This window comes from Cordyceps javanica, chromosome 7 (genome assembly GCF_051103115.1).
Source record: "Cordyceps javanica chromosome 7, complete sequence".
NCBI lineage: Eukaryota > Fungi > Ascomycota > Sordariomycetes > Hypocreales > Cordycipitaceae > Cordyceps > Cordyceps javanica.
The window spans coordinates 746,899-768,153 of NC_139301.1; the positions used below are offsets into that span (position 1 = coordinate 746,899).

Here is a 21,255-nt window from a genome sequence, read left to right on the forward strand (position 1 = left end):
GTATACTGAGATGAATGGTCCCTCTGCAGATGGAAAATTCGCAAAAGTCAAGCCAATAACCGGTCGTTCAACAAGTTGCTATTTTTCGAAGGGATCTGATGCTATTTCTGCGTAGCGAAAACTACCGCAGGTGGGGGTGGAGACCCGTTATCGGCGACAAAATGTATAGATTTGGCTGTCACCGGCAGCATGCTTTTACTAGCGGTACTCTCTAGGATTTTTTTCATTGGCCAAATACAGAAAACAATACCCCTAATCAACTAGAACAAGAATAGTTCCCCTTTCAGTTGTCACTGGCATATTTCTACCAATCATTACCTTGGAAACCGACCAGCGAGCGGTTCGTGGAGGGGTAACCGCCTACGGCGGGGCAGAGTCATGATAGTTCCGACAGTCGGCCCAAGTCTCCCGGTGGCTGTTGCAGATTGGAAACAAATCTGATCAGTAACCTGCGGCCTAGCTGCCTTGAAGAGTAACCTGACCTTGTTATAGGTACCCCAGAGAATGGCTATCTGGCTGATTTTGGAACATATTACTTCTGGGCTTCTATTTCTGGTCCCTTTCCGCGTTTCGCCACCTCCATCAACTTGGATATCCGAGCAAGCGCTAGAAGGCCACTCACACCTAGATACCTACTGCGGGTGAACATGGAACATGATACCGAGGCTAGAGTGTTCGGGTCAAATGGAACGAAGAGGCAAGTGAGGACGCGGAAAGGTACCACGAGAATCTTATACGCGTTCCTAGTACGTTTGGTTTAATCACCTAGCGGGCCAGGTACCTTGACATATAATGTATAATTGTCTTATTTTATCATCTATCGATTCACGGATCATGAATCTGCATGCCTATTTCCCGGAGCTGGCTTTCCTATCGAAAGGTTCTGCACCAGTCTCGTCTCCGCGACAGTAAGTGCACCCGGGAGGCCAGCCCTGAATCCCATGCTCGTCTCCGTTGGCCTTGATATGGCATTAGCAATACCCCAACTTCTTTAGCCTCGGGGTAGTTGTGGTATTTGCGTCGGGATGGTCGAGAGAGGTACGTACGGGAGTGGGTAGTGCAGAGGCCACTGCGACGAGCGCCAGGTATAATGCGTGCCAGAGCTTCATTACTTCAAGTACTAGATAGTTTGAAATCAAGTCGTTGATGGATCTTGCTGGAAGTTGTCGTTGACACGAATGAGGTTGATGGCTGAACGTGTAATTTTGTAGAGAGTCAGATAGGCAGATGGCCGAGTCCTGGCAAGACGTTTATCACAATGGCGCAACACATTCTTGAGAAATAGGTTGCCTCTCCATCACGTCTTGTGCTGCATCCGAGCCTTTCAGTAGCTGTCGCTTTCAATCCGGCTGAGGCTGAGCTTCATGAGCAATGTTTCTGTGACAGCCAGATCCCATATCAGGCTGGGGCTGAGGCTGAGACCTCGTTTCCTCTCTACTATGCATACTCTACAGTCTGTACCACCTATGGCTCTGGCCGAGGCTGAAGGGGAATTATTGGAAGATCTCAAAGGGGAGAATTTGGTCGTTCGCTATCGAGAAAACATAGACGATGTGATATCTTATCAACCCTCGGTTGGCGCTGGTGCAGATCAAAGAAAATCTCTAGCTGTAAGCTCCTTTGAAGAGACGACTGATCAGAGACTGGCGCGTTTGTAATCCGATCTCGGGGCTGGCTTTGTACGCGGACGTGTATTGAGTAACGATAGACAGTTGTTCGGTGGACATCCGATCATTGTGATGGCAGTAAAACAGTCATCACAGAGTGCATACTTACAATATGTGTTTTGATTCAATACGAGTTTCAAGATTCCGTCTTGAGACCCACCAGCCCACATTTGGCAAATTTAGATGAATTTTCCCCGGTCAGCTGCATATCACCAATACATATGCCACAGGCCACAGGCCCAAAGCACTGGATCCAGGGAATCCAATTATACACTCGACTGATAGAGGGCAAAATATGGATAAGGCACATGCGGATTGATACAGCATCATATTACTGTTATTTCGACCCCGCCTATGCTTGTTGTTAGATGGCTGCTTTGCTATGCAGAATCGGCCCATCAACAAACATCGGGTTTCCTGGAAACATTAGCGAGGTGCGAAGCAGCTCAATCCTCGCATTAGACCGCGACACTTACGCTTTACAGTCCACCTCAGATTCACTATACCCCTAGGCTCACATTGTACTATGCTTCTTCTCATCACGTTCGTACGGCAGTGCCTCAAATAATACTGCACCTGCGAGTCAACGAGCTGCTACCAAGTTATCGCCAGAGCATGGCACGGAGATAGTACCATAATTCATGGAGCAGAGCCACATCAAGTCGCAAAGAAGGAAAAGTTTCACCTGTGGCAATACCATCAAAATTCAACCACTGTAGATATTGCATTGAGCAAAGTAATTGTGAAGCGATAAACGGTATATACATTTGCGCGGTGCGAGACCACATCAATTGGGTAGCGATTTGAGCAGCGGCGCGATTCTTGACCGCTTGCTCAATCCTATCCTATACAGAGGCTTTCCTGCGCTGCCCTTTTGTAATATTGCTATTCGCTTTTCGGGTTCTTTTGGTAGAGTCTCTTTGGATGTCACGTTTGGTGCATTTGGGGTATCCTCACCGTCCGTCTTGACCTTGCGTACTGTTGGGTCCTGCATCTTGGTATTGGTCGTGTTGTTGGCGTTATTCATTTCATCCTTGGCCTCATCCTCCTCTGGCACCTTTGCGGAAGCAACATCTGCCGCCTCCTGAGTGACCTCCTCCTCCTGGGTGGTTTCCAATACCACGGCCTCGCACTTTTTGGGTCGGCCTCTTTTCTTTGTAACGCTTTCAGCGCTCTGTGGCTCTGTTACTTTCAAATGCGCACCAGTAGCCCTTGTAATCCGTTTTTCGGCCTTTTTCGGCCTCCCTCTTTGCTTCTTGGTCGCTGGCGCTGGCACAAGCTGCACCTCTGAGCCATCATGCTCGGGCTCAGTTTCTTTGGCAGGCGGGGCATTATTCCTGCCACGTCGTTTGTCTCTACGGTCTCGGGGAGTCGCTGTATACGGCTTATCCTGCGTCTTCTCAAGTACACTATGTTCAGTGACTTCCAACACATCCTGTCCGGATGGAGATTTGGCACGCTGTTCCGTCGCCTTCGGTGTGGACTGGGCCGATGTTTTTGATGGCGTCTTTTGGTGCTCAGATCTGGCACTCGACTGCGGTGGCAGCTGATTTGATTGAGCTCTCATCTCGCGTTGATGCTCTAGGTTACCAGGCACTCCTAGCTCTACAGCAAGATATTGCTCTTTTTGGCCGTTGGTGAGGCCGCGAGGATGTATAATGAGGGCCGGATCATCGCCGATATCTATTGTAGGGACCAAATTATAGCTTGGAACTTCAGAGGTTGTGCTAGAAACAGTTTTGTCGATGCCAACCGGAGGCATGGTTGGTGGGAGGCTGCTGTAGATGGGTGGTGCGGTGGGTGGTAGAGAGCTGTCTACAGCATCGGTTCTGAGTTCACTCAATCGTTGCCTTTTTCTGGAAGGCGCTCCCGAAACTTCCGCCTCATCAACGGTCACGCCCTTCGCTCCACGATACGCTGCAGAAGAACCATTGTCCATCATCCAGCTAGGTCGATGTAGACCAGGGGACTGATCCTCCTCCGCACTGCTTGGAAAAGCATATGGGTCTGCAACCTCAATGGCATCCTGCCTCATCCTCTTTTCCCTCATGATAGCCGACTTGACCGCATGGGACGCGTTCACGCTACTCGAATCCGTGCCTTCTGGATACTGTGATGGGAGCGAGACGGGGTCTGTTCGCTCGGTTCCAGTCGGCGCTGTAAGCTGGAGACTCGTGTTGGCCCCTTTAGTTAATCTGATCTGCTGCTCCCTGGCGGCAGCAATCTGCTGTTCGTTGTAGACGTCCTGGAAGAATACAGGATCCGTCGACGAAGTGGTCATGCTAACAGGTTCGGAGGTGGTGCTTGCAAACGAGGGGAGCTCCTCTGCCTGAGCCGCGGGTGGTGGCGAGTAGGTATTGCACTCCGACTCATCATCAGAGTCCGCTACAAATGCAGTATCCATATAGCCAAAAAGTTGTACGGAACGTCTGCGATTTTGCTACCGATGCTCTTTGAAACGACGTTTTCACAGTAACATAGCGCGTATTACGCGCTGTAACTATCAAGTGATAGGCGGTGTCGTGGGTGCGCCAGCGCGTATCCACGTGACCCACTTACAAAGGCGTGAGAGCTGCTCGAGTAACAAACAAGTGGTTTGTGCCTTCAACAGACTCGGGGTTATGTTTGCAGGTAAACTTGGCGACGATGCGGCTCCAAGCCAAGACAGGAAGCTTCGGCCACGCATGCGACTGAGTCTAACATATGGCATGTTTCAAACAGCTGGCGTCGTGCCTCTACCCCTCGGCCGAGTTGCTGAAGTGTTATGAAGCTATCTGCCATTGATTGCGGACGTATAGCTGCGACTTCTATGGCTATAATCTAGCGAGGTCTTGGTAATCTAATATCGATAAATGATGGAGTCTTCCGTGGTCGGTAGGTCAAGTTCGGCTGCGTATGCAGGAGGCGATCGGAAAGATCCGGGGAACCAGATCAAGATAAACGATAAGAAGTTCTTCTTGCCAGCATATTTTAAAGTCGTTGCAGGCTTTTGCGATGGTGTAAGTTAGTACGTCGGGCGGGCCTAAACATGTACTGACTGCAGCGTTCTCTGGCGTCAACCGGCTCTCCGCTATTTGATGCTCTTCGGGACTACCCCCAAATTTCTCACGCAACTTTAACCTTCTGGCGGATAAATGTGCTTCTACAGTTGATTTCTCTTTGTCTCAAGTCGCCATGCCGCGCCACTGTGTTGGGATTGGGACATTCGCGACCTCGGAGCCTTGGTCTGGCTGTTGCTCAGCATGGGCCACATCAAACAGCCTAGATCCGTATTGCTGTAGCTTTTGCAACACGTATGAAAACGAGTGAAAAGTTAAATCAGAATAAAACACAGTGTTAAGTCATCAAATGCAACCCTTCCCCGATTCTGGGGTTTGGTTCTGGCACTTGGAAATACCGTGCCGCGCGCGCTGCCCCCAGAGCCGCGTCTTTTACTTGAGCTGGTAGCATACAAACAGGCTAGGAAGTGAGATTTGACGAGAAAGTATTAATGAAATTCTAGGTCGGCATTTTACCTACTGATCCTTCGCCACGCTGCCGTCTGCAACGATATCTGCGTGATTGTTTCGCGGCGCATCCTTGCAAGGCCCATGCCAGCGCACCAGGCGGGAGCGAGTGCTGGGTTTGAACCACGTGCATCATCTTATTCATGAAGAAATGCAATTTGCTCTGTTTCCTCCATTTTCTCCGTAGTAAATTGTCTAGTTGTACTCGCCTCTTTGATGACTACTTACTGTCATTGCAATGATTAGGTGGGACATGTTCACCGAATTCAAGCATCGCTGCGGTCTAATGTTGGGTTCAAATGACAAATGACCAGCATACTGAGTAATTGGGGCCCAGCTCCAATAGTCCGAGAAAGCTCGAGTGCACTTATCTATAAACAGACGGCAACATGGGTATAAAAATCGCGGATCGGGTGGCTAGCGTCGACAGCACGCCACTAGGGACTTGTGTTACCTGGGTCCAACATCGCCCATGACCTCGCTTCATGAGGACAGAAGATTTTTACCACTTTTTTGATTTTCGATTCAATAATTCTGCTCTACCTTTTTTTTTTCCTCGGGACTGCACAATCTGTGCAACCTCCAACTTCTCTCACGAAGTGGGACAGTATTGCCAACAAGGTGGACAGCATTCGCAATCAGTGTCAGTGATTACCTACAGCACAAGACTTGAAAATTCCTCACCAGTCAAGGTGGGAATTGATTTCCAAAGTTTTCATCTCACATCCCACTACCTAGCTCATGTAGTCATGTGAACGGCCGCTGCCTGCGCGACAGTCACACAAGTTATGTGTTGTTCCACTCTCGCGGCCTTCCCTCTTCAGAAGTTGTATGCCCTCAATCTCTGGGTCTGTGACAAGGGAGATTAATGCTGTGCTTGACAGCTGAAGCAAGTTCGTCTCATGTGCTACTGGTGGCTTCAGGTCACTGCCGAGAGCTCGGCATTCCTGTCCAGGCGGCATCGTATTCGATGTTTGATACGGATGTCACTAGAATATGATTCGTTTTTCTTACCAGCTGTATCACTACACGCCCCAAAGTCACCATGTTGTGAACAATTGATGCACTGACTGTTCAGCTGTTTTGAGGTGTCATGAGATGTGACGAGGTGGACAGTTTGCACGTTAACGTCAATCACAAACTTGGACTAACAGATACGAAGTATGTAGTTTAGAAGCTGCCACAGTCATACGACATGAGTGAAAAGAAACATCGTCGTCGCCAAAGCTACCCTGCATTTCTGTTTGTCCCAATTGCAGAGTAGCAGTGGCCGACTCACTAGGGTGGGCGGCTCGGATACCGTCCGAAGTCTGCGCTCACAGCGTCGACGGTGCACAATGCCTGCCCCCTCTCGAGCTGTTTACATACGCCAGAGTCAGAGTTGACTATTGCAAGAAGAATTCATTCAATATGTTGTACGATACTTTTCATTTGCGGAAAATCGATGTTGTTGCTCTGTTCTGCTGGAAGCGGATCGCAGCAGCGTACGGATGGAGTGGTGTAGCGCAGCTAAAGCCAATCATCTTCTGCTTGAAAGCAGCCCATGCCCTTCGATTCCTTGCCCTGTATTCAACGTTCATCAACAAATATACTGTTTGAGGAGAGTGCTGTGAGACAAAAGGATTCTATGATGGCATACCTACAAGCTATACCAATTGCAACGTGAATGCGAACAATGATAAGGCTAGTGTGGACAAAGATGAAACGACGGGAAACTGGCAAGGCACTGACGGCTCAGTAGGCACAGTGCTGAGAGGTTTGAGTCACAAGGCCCTGCGGAAAATGCCTTGCTCGGTTTGGGTGCAATCCTTTGGGGGCTTCCACGGGTCCCCCTCCCCGGCCCCCAGGCGAGCTGGGGCGTTCTTAGTGAGCCGAAATCTGTTTCTTCGCCCACTGTACTTGTTTGTCTGAGCAGGCAGCCAAATTACGCAACGAGGCTTGCCGCCTTGCAGATGCTTGAAGCGTCGGGTGCGAACCACTGGGTGGTTGTCGCCTGATCAGTCGCCAGTCTAGCCTACGCTGTGGTTGATAGTCACCCTACTAACCGAAACAAGTAGTTAGACCTTTGGGGGAGGGAAGAAAAAAATCACACTCCAACTGGTCAACACTTGCCGACTCGCTTTTGACGGGGCGGACTTTGGTTGCAAGGCACTGGCAGTAGTCAATCTCCCTTCCCTGTGGTGGATGCAACACGACACTAGCGGCGCGCTCTCGCTGTTGCAAATACCGACTGCTCGCCAGAGAAACACGACTGGCCTGGACACACGAAGAGTACAGGGACAATACTCTGTGCTGCCTTATGCGCTGTGCAAGGAGAGTCGTGGTCGACGGTGTCATGATCACAATAACAAGACGCGTTCACTCGCAGTGACACACGAGGCTAGCAATAACCCCCCCTTTTGATTCTTTCTGCTGCGGGTTTTGGGCGGGATCGCTGATAGGAAAGCTGGTTAGCAAGCAGAAGCAGCGTACTGCCGTGATGTGTCTCAGGGTGGCCTGCTCTCGCCACCCACACCACTGCCTTTAGGTGCAGCCATGGCATCGGCCCTCTCGTCCCGACCTTCTGGCAGCCTGTCAGGGCCGCCCAGCGAAGGGGGGGGAAGGCAATTGCCCTCCTGGGCGAAGGAGGGGGGAGCGAGCGGGCCAAACCAAAAACAAGCACCGAGGCTGCAAGTGGTGATGACCCAAGGCTCACTGGGCTTCCGTAATGCAAAGAGGAGCGAGCGCATTTCCGCCCGCGACAGCCATCCAGAATCAAGCCATATGTATCAAGCTGCATCGCGTATTCCAAAATTAGGTTTGCTAGCTCATAGTGTGAGTTTCTCGTCGCTCACGTTCGTTGCGCTGCCTCTTTTTCCTTTTAGCCGTACACCCTCTCACCACCAACGGAGTACAAGTAGTTTTCGTGCTTCGGTCAACAACATTGGGTGCGAGTGACGGTCATGAACAAGAGACTGTCGCTCTTGGGTCTTGATTAGGTGTCGGTAGAGCGTAGGCGCATTTATCGGCACCTGGGTTCTTGGCAGCCTCTTACAACGAACTGCTGTGATTGATTCATGACACTACACAAGCTTGCCGCCAGTGATTGGAACGCGTCCACGACTGACAAGGACAAGGAACAACTGCAGCGCGACACAGAAAATCATCGTCCACAATTCCAATAGCTCAATATCGCAGCATATGCCGGTATGTGGCGATTGACCACAGCCCATCTCATTGTGTTACTTGGCGCTCATTGGGTGGTCTGTATTCCGCCCAATGTAGTACAAGTGGTTGGTTATAGACTTTATAGTAGTGTCCCGTGTGGAGCCGACTTCGACCTCTGTATTTCGTTAGTACGGAGTATGCACGAAAGCAAAGCAGCCAAAATCTCCAGGGTGCAGGCACGATCGCCGACTTGCTGGGACTCACACTACTGCACGTCGTTGTAGCTGCACCTGCTCAGCAGCAAAGAGACACGGAGCGCAGCTCTACTGAGTGTGGCGAGGGGCCTTACGGGGCACAATGTAAGCGCCGGGCGTTGCGAGTATGCGTGTCTGCATAACTCGTCGGACGAGTTCTGCCAGGCAACAGCATCACAAGGGTACTACTGAATCACGGCTAACACGGCCTGGGCCTTGATCTTCTCTTCAAGTCGGGCTTGCTCTGCAGTGCTACAGATGAAAAAGATTGGCCTGGGCCCTTGGGGGATATACAGAATCGTTTTGCAACATATGCCCTATTCTGGCTTTATGGAGTGACCCAGACTGCCAAGATGCTGCCAACTGTTCGTCTTACTTTGGGTATCAGCCATTGAGAAACTTGGGCTTGTTAGCGGCGGTCGTGGAAGTCCGCTGCCCTTCACTCAAACTTGAACTGCGGTGCAATTGCTGTGCGGCGTGACAGAGTAACAGGTGACAAGTCGACAGCTTCACGGTAGCAACATTGATTGACAAGCTCTGTTGTGCAATTCGTTATGCCTGTTGTAGAGCCCGTCAGGGTGAGGCTCAGGGAGAGGAAGGGTTGCTTTGGGGCGTCAACAGAGTAGCTGCTGGGCTATAGTGGACTGCCAGCGTCTAGATGGAAGCGAAGAGAAAACGTGCGGGAGAGGCCTTTGCTTGCAGCTCATGTCGGAACTCCGGAGCATGGGAATTCTCTTCAAAACCTCTACCAAGTACGTCACTCGCAAAATCGCATTTTCCTGGCCATTTGGTACAACAACTCAAGTTTTGGTGCCGTTATCGTAGCGGCGGCGCCACAGAGTTGGGGGTGACGGGGTCTTTGCGTCTCGGGGGCGTGCCGTTACCGGGGTCTTGCCAATAGTTCCGCAGATCGAGCACTGATTGCTCTTTTTTTCCTGTGGCTTCTTGTGGGCGGCGGTGCCAGGGTTACCGACGTGACAAGCAGTGCATCCATTTTGTCAGGTGAGCAACTTTGTGAGCAACTTTGCGAGCTTCGGGCATGCAAAAGAACCTCTCCGACACCGGCCCCCCGGGTAGAAAGGAGACGGGGACAGCTCCGAGAGGAAAGTGGAAAATTTTCTGGCACGTCCAATTACCTGCCGGACGAAGATTGTCAATTTTGTTTTCATGTTTTCAACTAACAAAGGCGCGGCCCGCCGGGGTCGAGCCTCTCAAGGATCATCGAGCATCAGTCACCACAGCGGAACGGGGCCGAGAACCTCGCGGAATCAGTTAAGCCCATCACTACCCGTCACTGTGAAACAGAAAAAGAATACTCCATCACGAAGCCAGTGTCGTTTGCTATCCAGCAGACCAGCAATGTGTAGCATATCCGCGGTCACGGCATGTCCTGACGTAAGTAGCGGGCTCCCCATCTCAATCACTGGCGCACCGCAGTTCCTCATGTAAGGCCAGAACCGCGACATCAATGAGGGGAGGAATACAGCGACCTTCTGCTGTGAAATGTGACAAGGGAGTCAACTGGAGCGACAGGTCGCGTTGGACCACTGTGTGCCTCTGGCAAACCTGACCTGCCTGCCTGCCACAAATGGGAGCCAGCATAGTGTCAGCCTGCAGGGAGAGGGCAGATGTCATACATGGCACCTGGTTCATGGGCAAGGACAGGGGCCCGGCGCCAAGTCCAAAGTTTCCGCTGGGCGTACTCCCGTACTCCATAGTTGGTGGACATGGCATCTCAGATGGCGTGCGAGCTGTACCCGTGGTATTAGCGAGTCTCTTCTGTTTGCTCGTCAAAGTTGTGGCAGCTCTGGTTGGAATCGCTCTCCATCCCAGAGCTGTCCCGACCAGGTTAGACTCCTCCCGCCAGACTGAGACTGAATGAGCCCTCTAGCTGGTCGGGCGACTCCCCCACTGGTAGAACGGTCAGCGGCCTGTCAGGCACTAGAAGCATTCGTATAACCTTCTATGGAGTAAGGTCTCGTCAATCACTTGGCCCGGGCACCTGCATATGGCCAACCTTTGTCGTATGAGTGGCTTACGGAGGCGGCCACTGACCAAATAACGGGAAGCATTTGGTCTCTGAATCGAATAAGAAACAAGGCCACGGTCAAGGTACCTTGTTTGTCACCGCCAGGCCAAGCATGCAGCGCATCTGCCGCAGGAGAATTTGACTCCCTGGTTCGGGGGGGGGTTCGATCTTCTGGCATTGTGCGCAAAAGTCTCCGCCAGCTCACAGCACCGGGACGGGGCGGGACACAAGTTAGCTGTCTCTCTCTCGCGCGCCAAACTGGCCCCCAATGACGCAGGCAGGCCAGAGACTACTCCGTGGCTAGTCCGCAATCACAATCACTTGCCCTTTGTTGCCGACAGCATGCTGCTCGTTTGCTGACTGGGGGCGTTGACCGGCGCAAACCCTTGGGCTCTACGTCACGTCTCTCGACCATGCCACCCGCACAGGTAGATGCCAGCTCGCACCGCCACAAACTCCCCTTTCCCGCGTAGCAGTCTGCTTTTTCCTGAGGAGCAGCTAGAAGCCTTACTGCCCTTGCCGATGCGGCCAGGCCTACCGGTCCCTGTAACTGGAAAAGCTCATGATTAACGTATCCGCGCATGGTCGGTATCCCAAACCACGCGGTGGAGATGCTCAGTCACATGTGAGGGTATAGATTGATTTGAACAGACAGACGCCTTGACAACATGAAAGCGATATCGCAACCCGTTTCCCAAAGCAAGGAAACATGCCACCACATGCCTCTAGCCTCTAAGTCAGACGTGTACATTCTGCTGCTTGGTGTTCTGTGACCTGTTGGACAATGACGTGTTGATTCTCGTACTCTATGATAGCTGCTTGAACATGTCTTCTGGCTTCCCCGGCATTCTTCTTGTTGGCATGCATGGCCGAGCAGAGGTACGATGCTGTCATGTAAGGCAAGCGTGACTGTAATTACAATGCACAGGAAACAGTTGACTAGTGTGTACCCTTGAATTCTATGCAACCCTCCTCTCCTGCCAGGCTCAGATCTGGCACTTGGTTGTGGATAGTAGTAAGAGCATGGCCCCAAGCCACATTGTGCCAGACAACACATCGCACACCCCTGCAGACAACGCCCACGCCCCTCCAGAACACTTCCTGGCCACCTTCCACGCCTTAGCCATGGCACACGGAATAAATTGACGGTGTCTCCCATTCAGAGATGATTCAAGAGTAATACCGTGCAATCTGTCATACGTTGGGCTGGCGACCTGTCAAACACCGCTCTCACCACTTCACCTTTGCTATTCGGCTCGTCTGCTTGAAAGTGAGGAACTTGTATAACAGTCTGGCAACTATAAAAACAATCGACTTTTCCCAACGAAGGGGGACTTTCGAGTCTTCAACAGAATCAAGAAAAACCAAACCGACAAAACGAAGAATACTTTTACAAATCAAGATGAACTTTTCTTTTGAGAATACCATGGAATTCCCAGAGCAGCCCGAAGGTATCTTCGACCCCTTTGGCCCGTTCTGTAACTTTGATGTATTCGGCAACCCACTTCTGGAATTTGAACAGCAATTTCCATCGCATGACAACGTGAGTCTGCCTTGAATGCGTTTCAGCCCAGCTAGCTCTAACATGACTGTTCAGAATAATACCATCGAGACTGACTTCGACTGGGACTGGGACATGCTCCAGACTGACGCGGCACTACAGTCCTGGTCAGACGGCATCGGCAATATGGATGAAGAAGTTGATTCCGCAAACGTGTCGGCAGCGAGTACCATGTACTCGCCGTATAGTCTCGCGCCTGAGACGACCCCGTCGCAACAAACAAGCTGGCCCAATACGCCACTCTCGACCCCAGATATGACAGGTTCTTCTTCGATGGCAGCCCCAATGAGACGCAGTAGTTCGGGCCACGAGAAAGTGGCCCACAGGTCACGAAGGGCCTTGAAAGAGGCCATAGAGAGAGGCAACAGGGCGATACTGCCATCTCCGGAAGGGACGCGACCGCCCTCACCAAGTTCTAAAGTAGATAGTGGACCATTGAGCAAGGTAAGTAAAGGAAGAAAGAAAGAAGAGAAGAGAAGGTGTGAGATCTGTGCGACAGAGCTGTCCGGAGACCATGAATTCGAACGGCACTTCAAGTTGACCCATGAACCCGAAGGCTGGCGGTGGCAGGTGATAGATCCCGCCGAGAAGGGCTTGAGGCCTCGATGGCAGGTTGCACTCGAAATCTCCGACTGCAAGAACTGCCAGACCAACAAGTTGTATGGGATCAACTACAATGCCGCCGCCCACATTCGGCGGGTGCATTTCAAGAGCGCTCCGAAGAATGGGAGCAAAGGTGGAAGCAGCGGGGGCGCGTGGCCAGAGATCCGATATCTGGAGTACCTGTACATGAAGCTTGTCCATATCCGGCAAATCTCTTCGAACAAGAGCAAGCCAAAGGAGGGAATCGACTATGAGCGGACCGGCCGTGAACAGGCTACGATCCTGCGGGAGCCACACAGCAAAAGGCACTCCCCTGTCCCTGCCGGCAGTCTCTCCGATGCCCAAGGACAGTCGAGCCCCTTTCAGTCTTTTACACTGCTTGATACAGATATGGATACTTTGACCCCTCACGACGAGGTCGCTCTTCCACACACACCGGAGGCTGGCCGTACTTGGCTAGGCCGCATCTTTGCGCCGAACAATCATGTCAATCTGAACAGTTCCCCTTTTGAAGGCCATGAACATGTATAGCATATATGGAATGGCTGGATATGAAAGGGTTGGCTTTAGACTGAAAGGCCTGGCGCTTACGGCCTTTTCTTGTACGACAAGCCCCATCGCGCGTTGGGGGTCCGGGGACGGAGAATGATATATGATGAGCCCTGCTAACTCGGAGTTTTTTTTTTTCAACACAGTATTTGTTAGCAGATCTGCCAAAAAGGCAGAGAAGGCGCAACAAGGTCCGGAAGAGAGCGGCGGCGGCGGCGGCGGCAGAGACGGCCAGAGTGGTCGCTGAGAATACTCGGGCTGACGGTCCTCGATCCTTGCCAAATTAGCCGCCTTTATTATTAGTTAGCTAGATACGAAATATATGACTGGCTTTGCTTTATTAAACGCGACATGGTGGCATCGTGTGCGACCTTTGACCAGACCGCTCCGACGAGCCTAATAAAGGCAAGGTTCGGGGGGCACTGCAATTCTCTCCCTCACTCCCTCCCCTGTTACCTCTGATCGCCAGTGCCTTTTCTTTTTTCTTTTTTTTTTTTTTTTTTGGAAAGAATTCAGGCTCTGATGAGTGATTGTCTGCTCCGGCTTCCTGGGCGTGCGCGTAGAACCGGATGCCAGTCTCCGCAGAAGCAAACTACTGATAGTCGGCGCTTGGGTAACTTTTTCCGTCTCAACATTAATTGGGTTGGGACACATTTTGCGAATGAGACGAGCACGCACCTTTTAACTGGTCCTGTCTTTTAATTTCACCACAACCTTTCGGACCCCAACAGCCGCCTTTTTCCAATTAACCAATAAAGGCCAGCCTGTCAGCCACTGTACAGTTTACCCACACCTACACTACACAAGTACTTAGAGGTCCGAACCGGGGTGCCCTGCCCCTTGACAAGTGCGGCGCGCCCGCCTTTTGACAGGCAAACCTGCCTGTTTCCCCCCCCCAAAAATACCGTCTCCCTTCTGAATGCGCCGGAACGCAGTGGTGCGCGACCCAAAGTTCCAAGGGGGAGGGGGGAAAGAGGGTGTGCGGGAGGAGGTCCTTGTGCGACAGAGGACAGCGCACATCGGAGATGATGGACGCGACGACGAAGAAGAAGAAGACGCCTCTTGGGCTCCTGCGACCGCGGCAGCAGCGGCGACGACGATGGCGACGGCTGCGGCGACGGTGAATGGCCTCGCTCACCGTCCCTCTGGTCGCCGCCGCCGCCGCCGCCGCCCTCTGCTATGGCAGCTGCGGACGCTCCTGGCCCCGCGCCATCTCTACGGGCCGGTCAAGGCGACGATGCTGGCGGACGGGCACGCCGTCGCGGCGGGACTGGTCGTCGCGGCGGTGCTGGCGAACCACGTCCGCAGGGTGCTGGCGCCCTGGCTGGGCCAGTTCCTGTGGTGGCATCCGGTGCAGATGATGAGGCTGGCCAGGGCAACGCCGCACTTCTTCATCGAGCAGCAGCTGCGGAGCGCCACGGACGACGCCGCCGCCGCCGCGCTGGGCCTCTGGGCGCTCCAGACCGGTGCGCTGGCCGCGACCCGGGCGCTTCTCCGACACCGCCTGCTGGCCGATGATGCCTCGCAGCACTGGCTGAGGAGCCGAGGCGTCAAGGGAAACGGCAATGGTGGTGGTGGTGGAAGTGCTGGTCGTCGTCGTCGTGGCGGCAGTGGTGACAACAGCAGGGCAAGGTCCAGCAAGGCCCAGGCAGGGCGGGGGGCGACGACAGCATCGTTGTCGGCGTGCTTGACCGATTGCTGCCGCATAATCTACCTCACCTTGTGTATTATGCATGCCGAGTACGCATATGCGGAAGCTTGCTGGGCAGCGTCGTGGCTACACGCAGCCACGCACGTACTTTTCCGAGGAACGACCGCCGAGAGGCAGTTCACGTACCGGCTGCTGACGGGGGACGGCCACGATCACCTCGCGCGGGTCGGTCATGCCCAGGGTGCGCCGCCGCCGCCGCCGCCGGGACACTGGCGTGGCATGTCGCTCATCGCGAGTCTGCTTCTCTGGTGGCTGTGGCGCGTCCTGCGTCCGTTCCGCCGTCACGGAGTCGTGGGGGTGGCATTGTCGGGGCTGCCCGTCTTTGGCGGCCTCGTCGGCGTCGGCACCGCCCATGTCGTCCGATACTCCAACAAGTACTTTATCTGGCTCGAAATGAGCGAGATGTTATTGACGTGGGTGTGGCTGGCGTTGGGTCTAGCCTTGGTTGCGGTGTGGAGGCTGTGCGATCAATAAAAAAGCCCAAAGGAGGCTGTGCCGAGCTACGCATCTTACACTTTGAACGGTAATAATAAGAAAAAAAACTTGGCAACTCATGATCCGACCTTGCTGTATATGTGCACTGCCTCGATCGTCTCTTGTCCCCGATCTTGTAATTCTGATAACCCCCATCCGAGGTCCCGCCAGCAGTCAGGCAGCACGATTCATGACGAAGCCACGGCATAGATTAAATCATCATTCATCATTTCCAATTCTGGCTAGCAACCCTACCAGGGTATCCGTCACATCACCTCGGTTTTCCACGGCCCTACTGATAGGTTTTTGCGCCTCGCAGCCCTGCCGCCTCACGGGCCAGCTGCTCTTGCCCATCTCCGTTCTTCTCCTCTACGTCTTCTTGACCCTTTCCAACCATTCTTTGGCGCCCTTGACCCCCTCGTGACCCTTTCGGAACAAGCCACGCTCCCACTCGTCCAGCCCCCGCAGAAACTCCTCGCCGGACCCTGCCACCATGCCCTCGTCGGCCTTGCGCGCGTGCAGGCCGACGTCGGCCGCTCGCACGACAAATGTGCGTCGCAGCACCGCGCCGAGCTCGCGCTCGTCAAAGAGGTCGAGCATGCGGACGCAGACGCCGAAAAAGTGCGGGCTCTGATCGCGCAGCGCCACGGCGCGCGGGTCGGCCTTGAGGGCGGCCACGACGGCGTCGGAGAGGCACGGCGGGAGGTTGAGCGTGAGGGGGGCGCGGCTGTCCTCGCCGCCCGACGAGGCGAGGGCGAGCATCTCGGCGAGCCACAGAGGCAGCAGCAGCGGCGTGCCGGGCTTCAGGCCGTGTGGGTTGTTATCGAGGTGGCCGAGATATGGGACGTCGAGTTCGAATTGGCATGGTACTTTCTGCGGCGATTGTCAGCAGTGAAGCCTATATTGAAAAAAAACTTCCGAGCCGTACCTCGGCATCTGTCAGGATGGCATCAACATCGTAGTAGGACATGGCGTAATTTTCATCGTCTTCGCCATCGAGATGTGTTGTGGCCAAGGTTAATGTTGGCTTTGGCGGGGCAGAGCGCGACGGTTTGACGCGTCTGTCGGCCTTTGGTGGGGGGAAGGTTTAAGTGGTTAAGTGGCCCGGGTTCTCGCATATAACTGGAGTTGCCGCAGGACCACTTACACCAATCGCGATGCCGACCATTTCGAGCTCTGCAGCAATGGAAGATTTGTGGTAATTTTGTTAACGGAAGCAAATTGATGAATAGATGCTGAGTCATTTCTCAGCAAAGACATCGTTATCCCCCTATCCTTTGAAAATCTCCCTGCCACTACCGCCAGGCGTGAGAAACCATCGTCAAGGTGGTGACCATGCGGGTTCACAGCACGACTTAACTTTGATGTTGCAGGATTTTTGAGTTTAGACGCCGCATGAATACCGTTTCCTGCATTAAAAGTCCCGAGGAACATTCCATCTATATGTCTGAGATCGTAGATGCTGTATGCGACGTACATGGCGTTGGGCACGGACGCTAGATCTCTCCCCACAGACTTGTTTAGTCTTGAGAAAGTTCCAAGGTAAAGCTGTGGAGAATCTCTTCTGCTGTATTCTAATTCCTGTCCCCGTACAAAACCCCATATCCAGATGGCCCCCCTCAGCCTCGTATCGGCGACCGCCGTCCGGGCCCGGCACGTTCTCCCGACTCCTGCTTGCCTCTCTAGCTATAGGACAGGATGGCTAACGATACGTAGGTTAAGTGAAGAGCTATAGTTATGCAGCACCCTGGAATCGTTTATCTTGTATATACAGGCGTTCTCTATGGCAAACAATACAAGCGGGCCCCTGCAGTATGGAGGCAGAAAGTGAGCTGGACGCATTGTGAGTCGTCTATTCGGCAACAACTTCCTTTGAGCCCGATTGGCGAGCGAATCAAGCACCGCAGTCACTTCGTTCAGATGGGACAGGGACGGCACCGGAGCCAAAGATCACGCCGTTGGGCTCGACGGCTGGGCGTAGACCCATGGCCACTGATGGCGTGCAGCGGATCTAGTTCATGAATTAAAAGACTAGCCAGGTCACCAGTAGAAAGAATTTCAACGTCAATGCCGAATTAGCGCGGAGAGAGTACACCGACTTTTTTTTGTCATCATAGTCCAGTAGATGAAGATGGCAGGAAATGTCGATCCACAGAAATACTTGGACAAGACTTTAGCAATTGCTGTCTACTTTCCATCGTTGACGGGTGAATGAGGCAGACTCAGGACCCATGGCATGGTGGCCAAGTGCTCTTTCTCTGTGTTTTGGCAATCTGCCCTTTCTTGCCTTGAACCGTGCAACATCCTCCCGAAGCCTCTCTGTGCACCCAAAGCATGGGGCTTGTAGATGCAATCCGCCTCATGCTACGGAGTTCACATTTCTCCAGCGCAACAATTGTACGCCGGGTTTCTTTCCTCTCCATAAGTCCTATCCATAAAAGAGTTCCACCATTGTGGGAAAGGTTAGTATGCAGTCTGTGGAGAGATTGCGGGGGAGGCCCTGGCACAGATGAACTTTATTATTGATCCGGCTGACGACTTGCGCCCTGTCTAGCTGCTAACGAACGGGGTCACTAATTGCAGATTACTCCGTACTGCGGTCTTGTTAACTATAGCTACATGAATTTCTCTTCATCTCATGGTCTCTGTTCAGCTGTAACATCAAATGTCATGACTTCTCGCCACCAGGAATACGTTTTTTTTTTTCGCAGCTAATTAGGTGCTTCGCCGAAAGCATCTGCCCGGATTATCGTGGCTCCTGCATGTCTGACAATTCGTCTCATTTCTACTCCATAGTTTTACTTGCTTTCCCTTTCTTTGCGGCTTTAATAGTAGGTGGCTAGCGTGCCGAGGCACCCCCGCCTTCACCAGAATGGTGCGTCCGACCCGTCTTGGTGGGTGACATTGCAGAGTATCGACGTCGAGATGGCTATAAGCTGACCTTGTTGTCCGACACGAGAGTAGGATGATTATGTCGCGCGGTGGATATTCCTTTGGAGAATTCTCTTGATCCGTCCAGCCGCCTTGAGCTAGGACGATAAGTTGCCATTATCGAATGCACTCAGCATCCGCTGCTCCATTTGGAACTGCGTAGAGTATATAGATGCACACATTGATCTGGAGCAGAGAATTGCCCAATGTAGATTTCCTTCCATAGTAAGCCTCTAGTCTTCGGGAATTTGCATTTTCTGCATCGCATCGTGTCGATATGCAACTATAATCTCCAGCGCCAAGCGTGGGAGAGGCAGTTTGTTCCACCGATTCTATCCACCACGGTGGGCCATTTGACTATACGACCGTGCAGATCGTAGTGGTACACAAGTTACCTTTGGTGAAGGAGGCCACGGGCGGCTCCTGGAAGTCCAACCCGCGGTCTAGTCCAGTGAGGAGGGGCGGGTGTAGGATAAGTAGCAAGCCTCGGTTGAACAGGAGTTGGTGTTGGGCGTACTCGGAGTCCACGCGGGCTGGGCAATACTTTGAAGCTACCGTCTCGCCTTGTCTCGTGTGCATCCTTGCCAAGAAGCTGATCTATTTCGCAGCTATATATATTGCTGCACTACTGCTCATATTCGGCCTGGTTCTACCTACCGACCTCAGCCTGTCTCATTGCATAGGTAGACCTCCCTCTCGGCCTAACTGAAGTTACTTATCATTCACACTTGTACTCGCCAATCAATATGCGCCTGTGGATGATTCTTGCTGGCCTCACAGCCTTCTCCGGCGGTGTCCATGCGGGCCCGGTCGCTATTCCAGAAGCCCGCGCCGACCATCAATCGGGACTCGTCATGACCAACGACTACAGCTGCAAGTCCGACAGGAACCCCGTCATCGTGCTCCATGGCCTCTTTGCGAACCGCAACTTTGACCTCAACTTCTTCGAGGCCTGGGCGCGGCCCAAGGGCTACTGCACGTTCGGTCTCACCTACGGCGCGCATCCCCTGTTCCCTTCTGTCGGTGGCGTGAAGCTCGTCAACGAGTCGTCGCAAGAGATTGTCGATCTGATAGACGAGGTGCTCCAGAAGACGGGCGCGAAAAAGGTCGACCTCGTCGGCCACTCCGAGGGTGGCCTGCAAGCCCTGTACGTGGCCAAGGTCCGGGGGATGAGTGACAAGATTGACAAGATTGTGGGGATCGCGCCGCCGAGCCACGGTACCGGTTTTGCTTCTCTTGTCAATATTGCCGATCTGCTCGAGATTCGTGACGACGTTGACGATCTGCTCAAGACCGTCGGCTGCCCCGGTTGCCTCGACGTGGCGGACGGCGATGCCATCAAGGCCTTGAACAATGGCCCCATCGTCCAGCCCGGAAACACTGTCACCATTATTGCCTCGCGTTATGATTTCATCGTGACGCCTACCGGAACTGCTTCCTTCATCAATGAGCCCGGCGTGTATAATGTGTGGACTCAGGACGTCTGCCCACTGGACGTGGCTGGTCACATCAGTCTCGCGATTGACGCAAACATGTTCCAGCTGACTCACAACGCTCTACAAGGCAAGAACGGCAAATCATTCATCTGCACGCCATTTTCTGGTGTACCTGTCAAGAGCTGATGGGGGTTTCTCGCTTTACATAGCGCTATCAATGGCTCCCGTCTAGGAGCATTATATGCTGACGCGGTTGCAAGTTCCTCCCCGGGTAAGCCTTTTTTGTATATAGAAGACGTATCGACAGCCTGTCAGCTTTGACATATTAGCACAAATAAAAGAATTGGGCTCGTTTTCGTACATATAGACCCAAATGAACAAGGCAGCCGAGCGAAACGGAGCGATCCGCCTAGGCACCGCGCAAGAAAGCTGCGCACAATCAAGCGCGTGTTTGAGCTATTGAACAACTTTTTGGCTAATACACCCTGTTCACTACCAATCTCCTCATGAACGCAGCAGCATTCTGCTCAACTCTTCCTATGATGCTGCGCCAGACCAGAATTATGTTCCCGGATGAGCAGGTCAGATTCGACACGGATCTGCTTTGAGCCTGCCGGTGAGGCTCTCAGTGACTCTGGTTTATGGAACTGAGGAGCATTGTTTGTCGCACCAACAGTGTTGTGCGTTACCTACAGCTCTTCTACCCTCACGAATAGTGAGGAACATGAAACCCCATGCACTTGAGGCTAGTCAGAGCCTTGCCTTTACAGTTTTCTTCGCCATCTTATGTTATCATGACTAAGTTGTCAGTAGGCTCAGCTGCGTGGTGGCTGTGCCATGGGCTCAGTCTTTATGCCGCGGATCTGCTGCCGTATGCTGGCGTCGACAGCCTTTTTTACTGAATAGTGGAATAGTTGGAGACGATAAATACGCTGCTTCTCTCAGCTGGGATCACTGACTCACATCTGACTCACATCTGACTCCATTTGCCAGGCAGCGCATACTCATTTCAAGACGAAGGCTAGAACATGACGAGCCTGCGAGGCTACGTACCGGGGCGTTGGATCAGGAACAAGGGCCCCGTGCCAGGCGTGTGATGGCCGAACGTGGGCAGCAGGATAGTTAAGAGCACGCGCGACAAGATCACCCTTAAGTGTGCCCTTGTTGGAAAACGAGCCAGTGAGTAAAACGAAAGATGAGCATGAAAATGACCGGGATGCTGCACACGGGCAACTAATAAGGGAGCAGCGAAGACAGCAGCAAAACCAGCAGCAAGACTTCTATCAAGGGTAGCAACAAGACCGAGCAAGCAAAGAGAAAGACAGCTTAAATCTACCTCTCCTCAAAAAAGGACCAAGCATCTACCCATCACTCGACGTCTCCGCCA

General features: G+C 52.9%; 5 protein-coding genes across 5 annotated transcripts; 3 read left to right on the plus strand and 2 right to left on the minus strand.

The window, feature by feature from the left end:
- Positions 1 to 2,454: 2,454 nt before the first annotated feature.
- V2A60_009752 (uncharacterized protein) lies at positions 2,455 to 4,071 on the minus strand (the record flags this gene model as incomplete). The annotated part of the gene is made up of 1 exon (XM_083261016.1): positions 2,455 to 4,071. One exon carries the CDS (start codon positions 4,069 to 4,071, stop codon positions 2,455 to 2,457), a length of 1,617 nt encoding a protein of 538 aa, XP_083117142.1.
- A 7,934-nt stretch (positions 4,072 to 12,005) lies between these two features.
- V2A60_009753 (uncharacterized protein) lies at positions 12,006 to 13,298 on the plus strand (the record flags this gene model as incomplete). Its single annotated transcript, XM_083261017.1, has 4 exons — positions 12,006 to 12,146; positions 12,201 to 12,479; positions 12,593 to 12,608; positions 12,664 to 13,298. 4 exons carry the CDS (start codon positions 12,006 to 12,008, stop codon positions 13,296 to 13,298), a joined length of 1,071 nt encoding a protein of 356 aa, XP_083117143.1.
- A 1,117-nt stretch (positions 13,299 to 14,415) lies between these two features.
- Positions 14,416 to 15,501, plus strand: V2A60_009754 (uncharacterized protein; the record flags this gene model as incomplete). Its single annotated transcript, XM_083261018.1, has 1 exon — positions 14,416 to 15,501. The coding sequence occupies one exon, from the start codon at positions 14,416 to 14,418 to the stop codon at positions 15,499 to 15,501; it is 1,086 nt and encodes a 361-aa protein (XP_083117144.1).
- A 369-nt stretch (positions 15,502 to 15,870) lies between these two features.
- V2A60_009755 (DNA replication protein PSF3) lies at positions 15,871 to 16,669 on the minus strand (the record flags this gene model as incomplete). The annotated part of the gene is made up of 3 exons (XM_083261019.1): positions 15,871 to 16,374; positions 16,430 to 16,570; positions 16,649 to 16,669. 3 exons carry the CDS (start codon positions 16,667 to 16,669, stop codon positions 15,871 to 15,873), a joined length of 666 nt encoding a protein of 221 aa, XP_083117145.1.
- A 2,509-nt stretch (positions 16,670 to 19,178) lies between these two features.
- Positions 19,179 to 20,054, plus strand: V2A60_009756 (esterase/lipase family protein; the record flags this gene model as incomplete). The annotated part of the gene is made up of 1 exon (XM_083261020.1): positions 19,179 to 20,054. One exon carries the CDS (start codon positions 19,179 to 19,181, stop codon positions 20,052 to 20,054), a length of 876 nt encoding a protein of 291 aa, XP_083117146.1.
- Between the last annotated feature and the right edge of the window lie 1,201 nt (positions 20,055 to 21,255).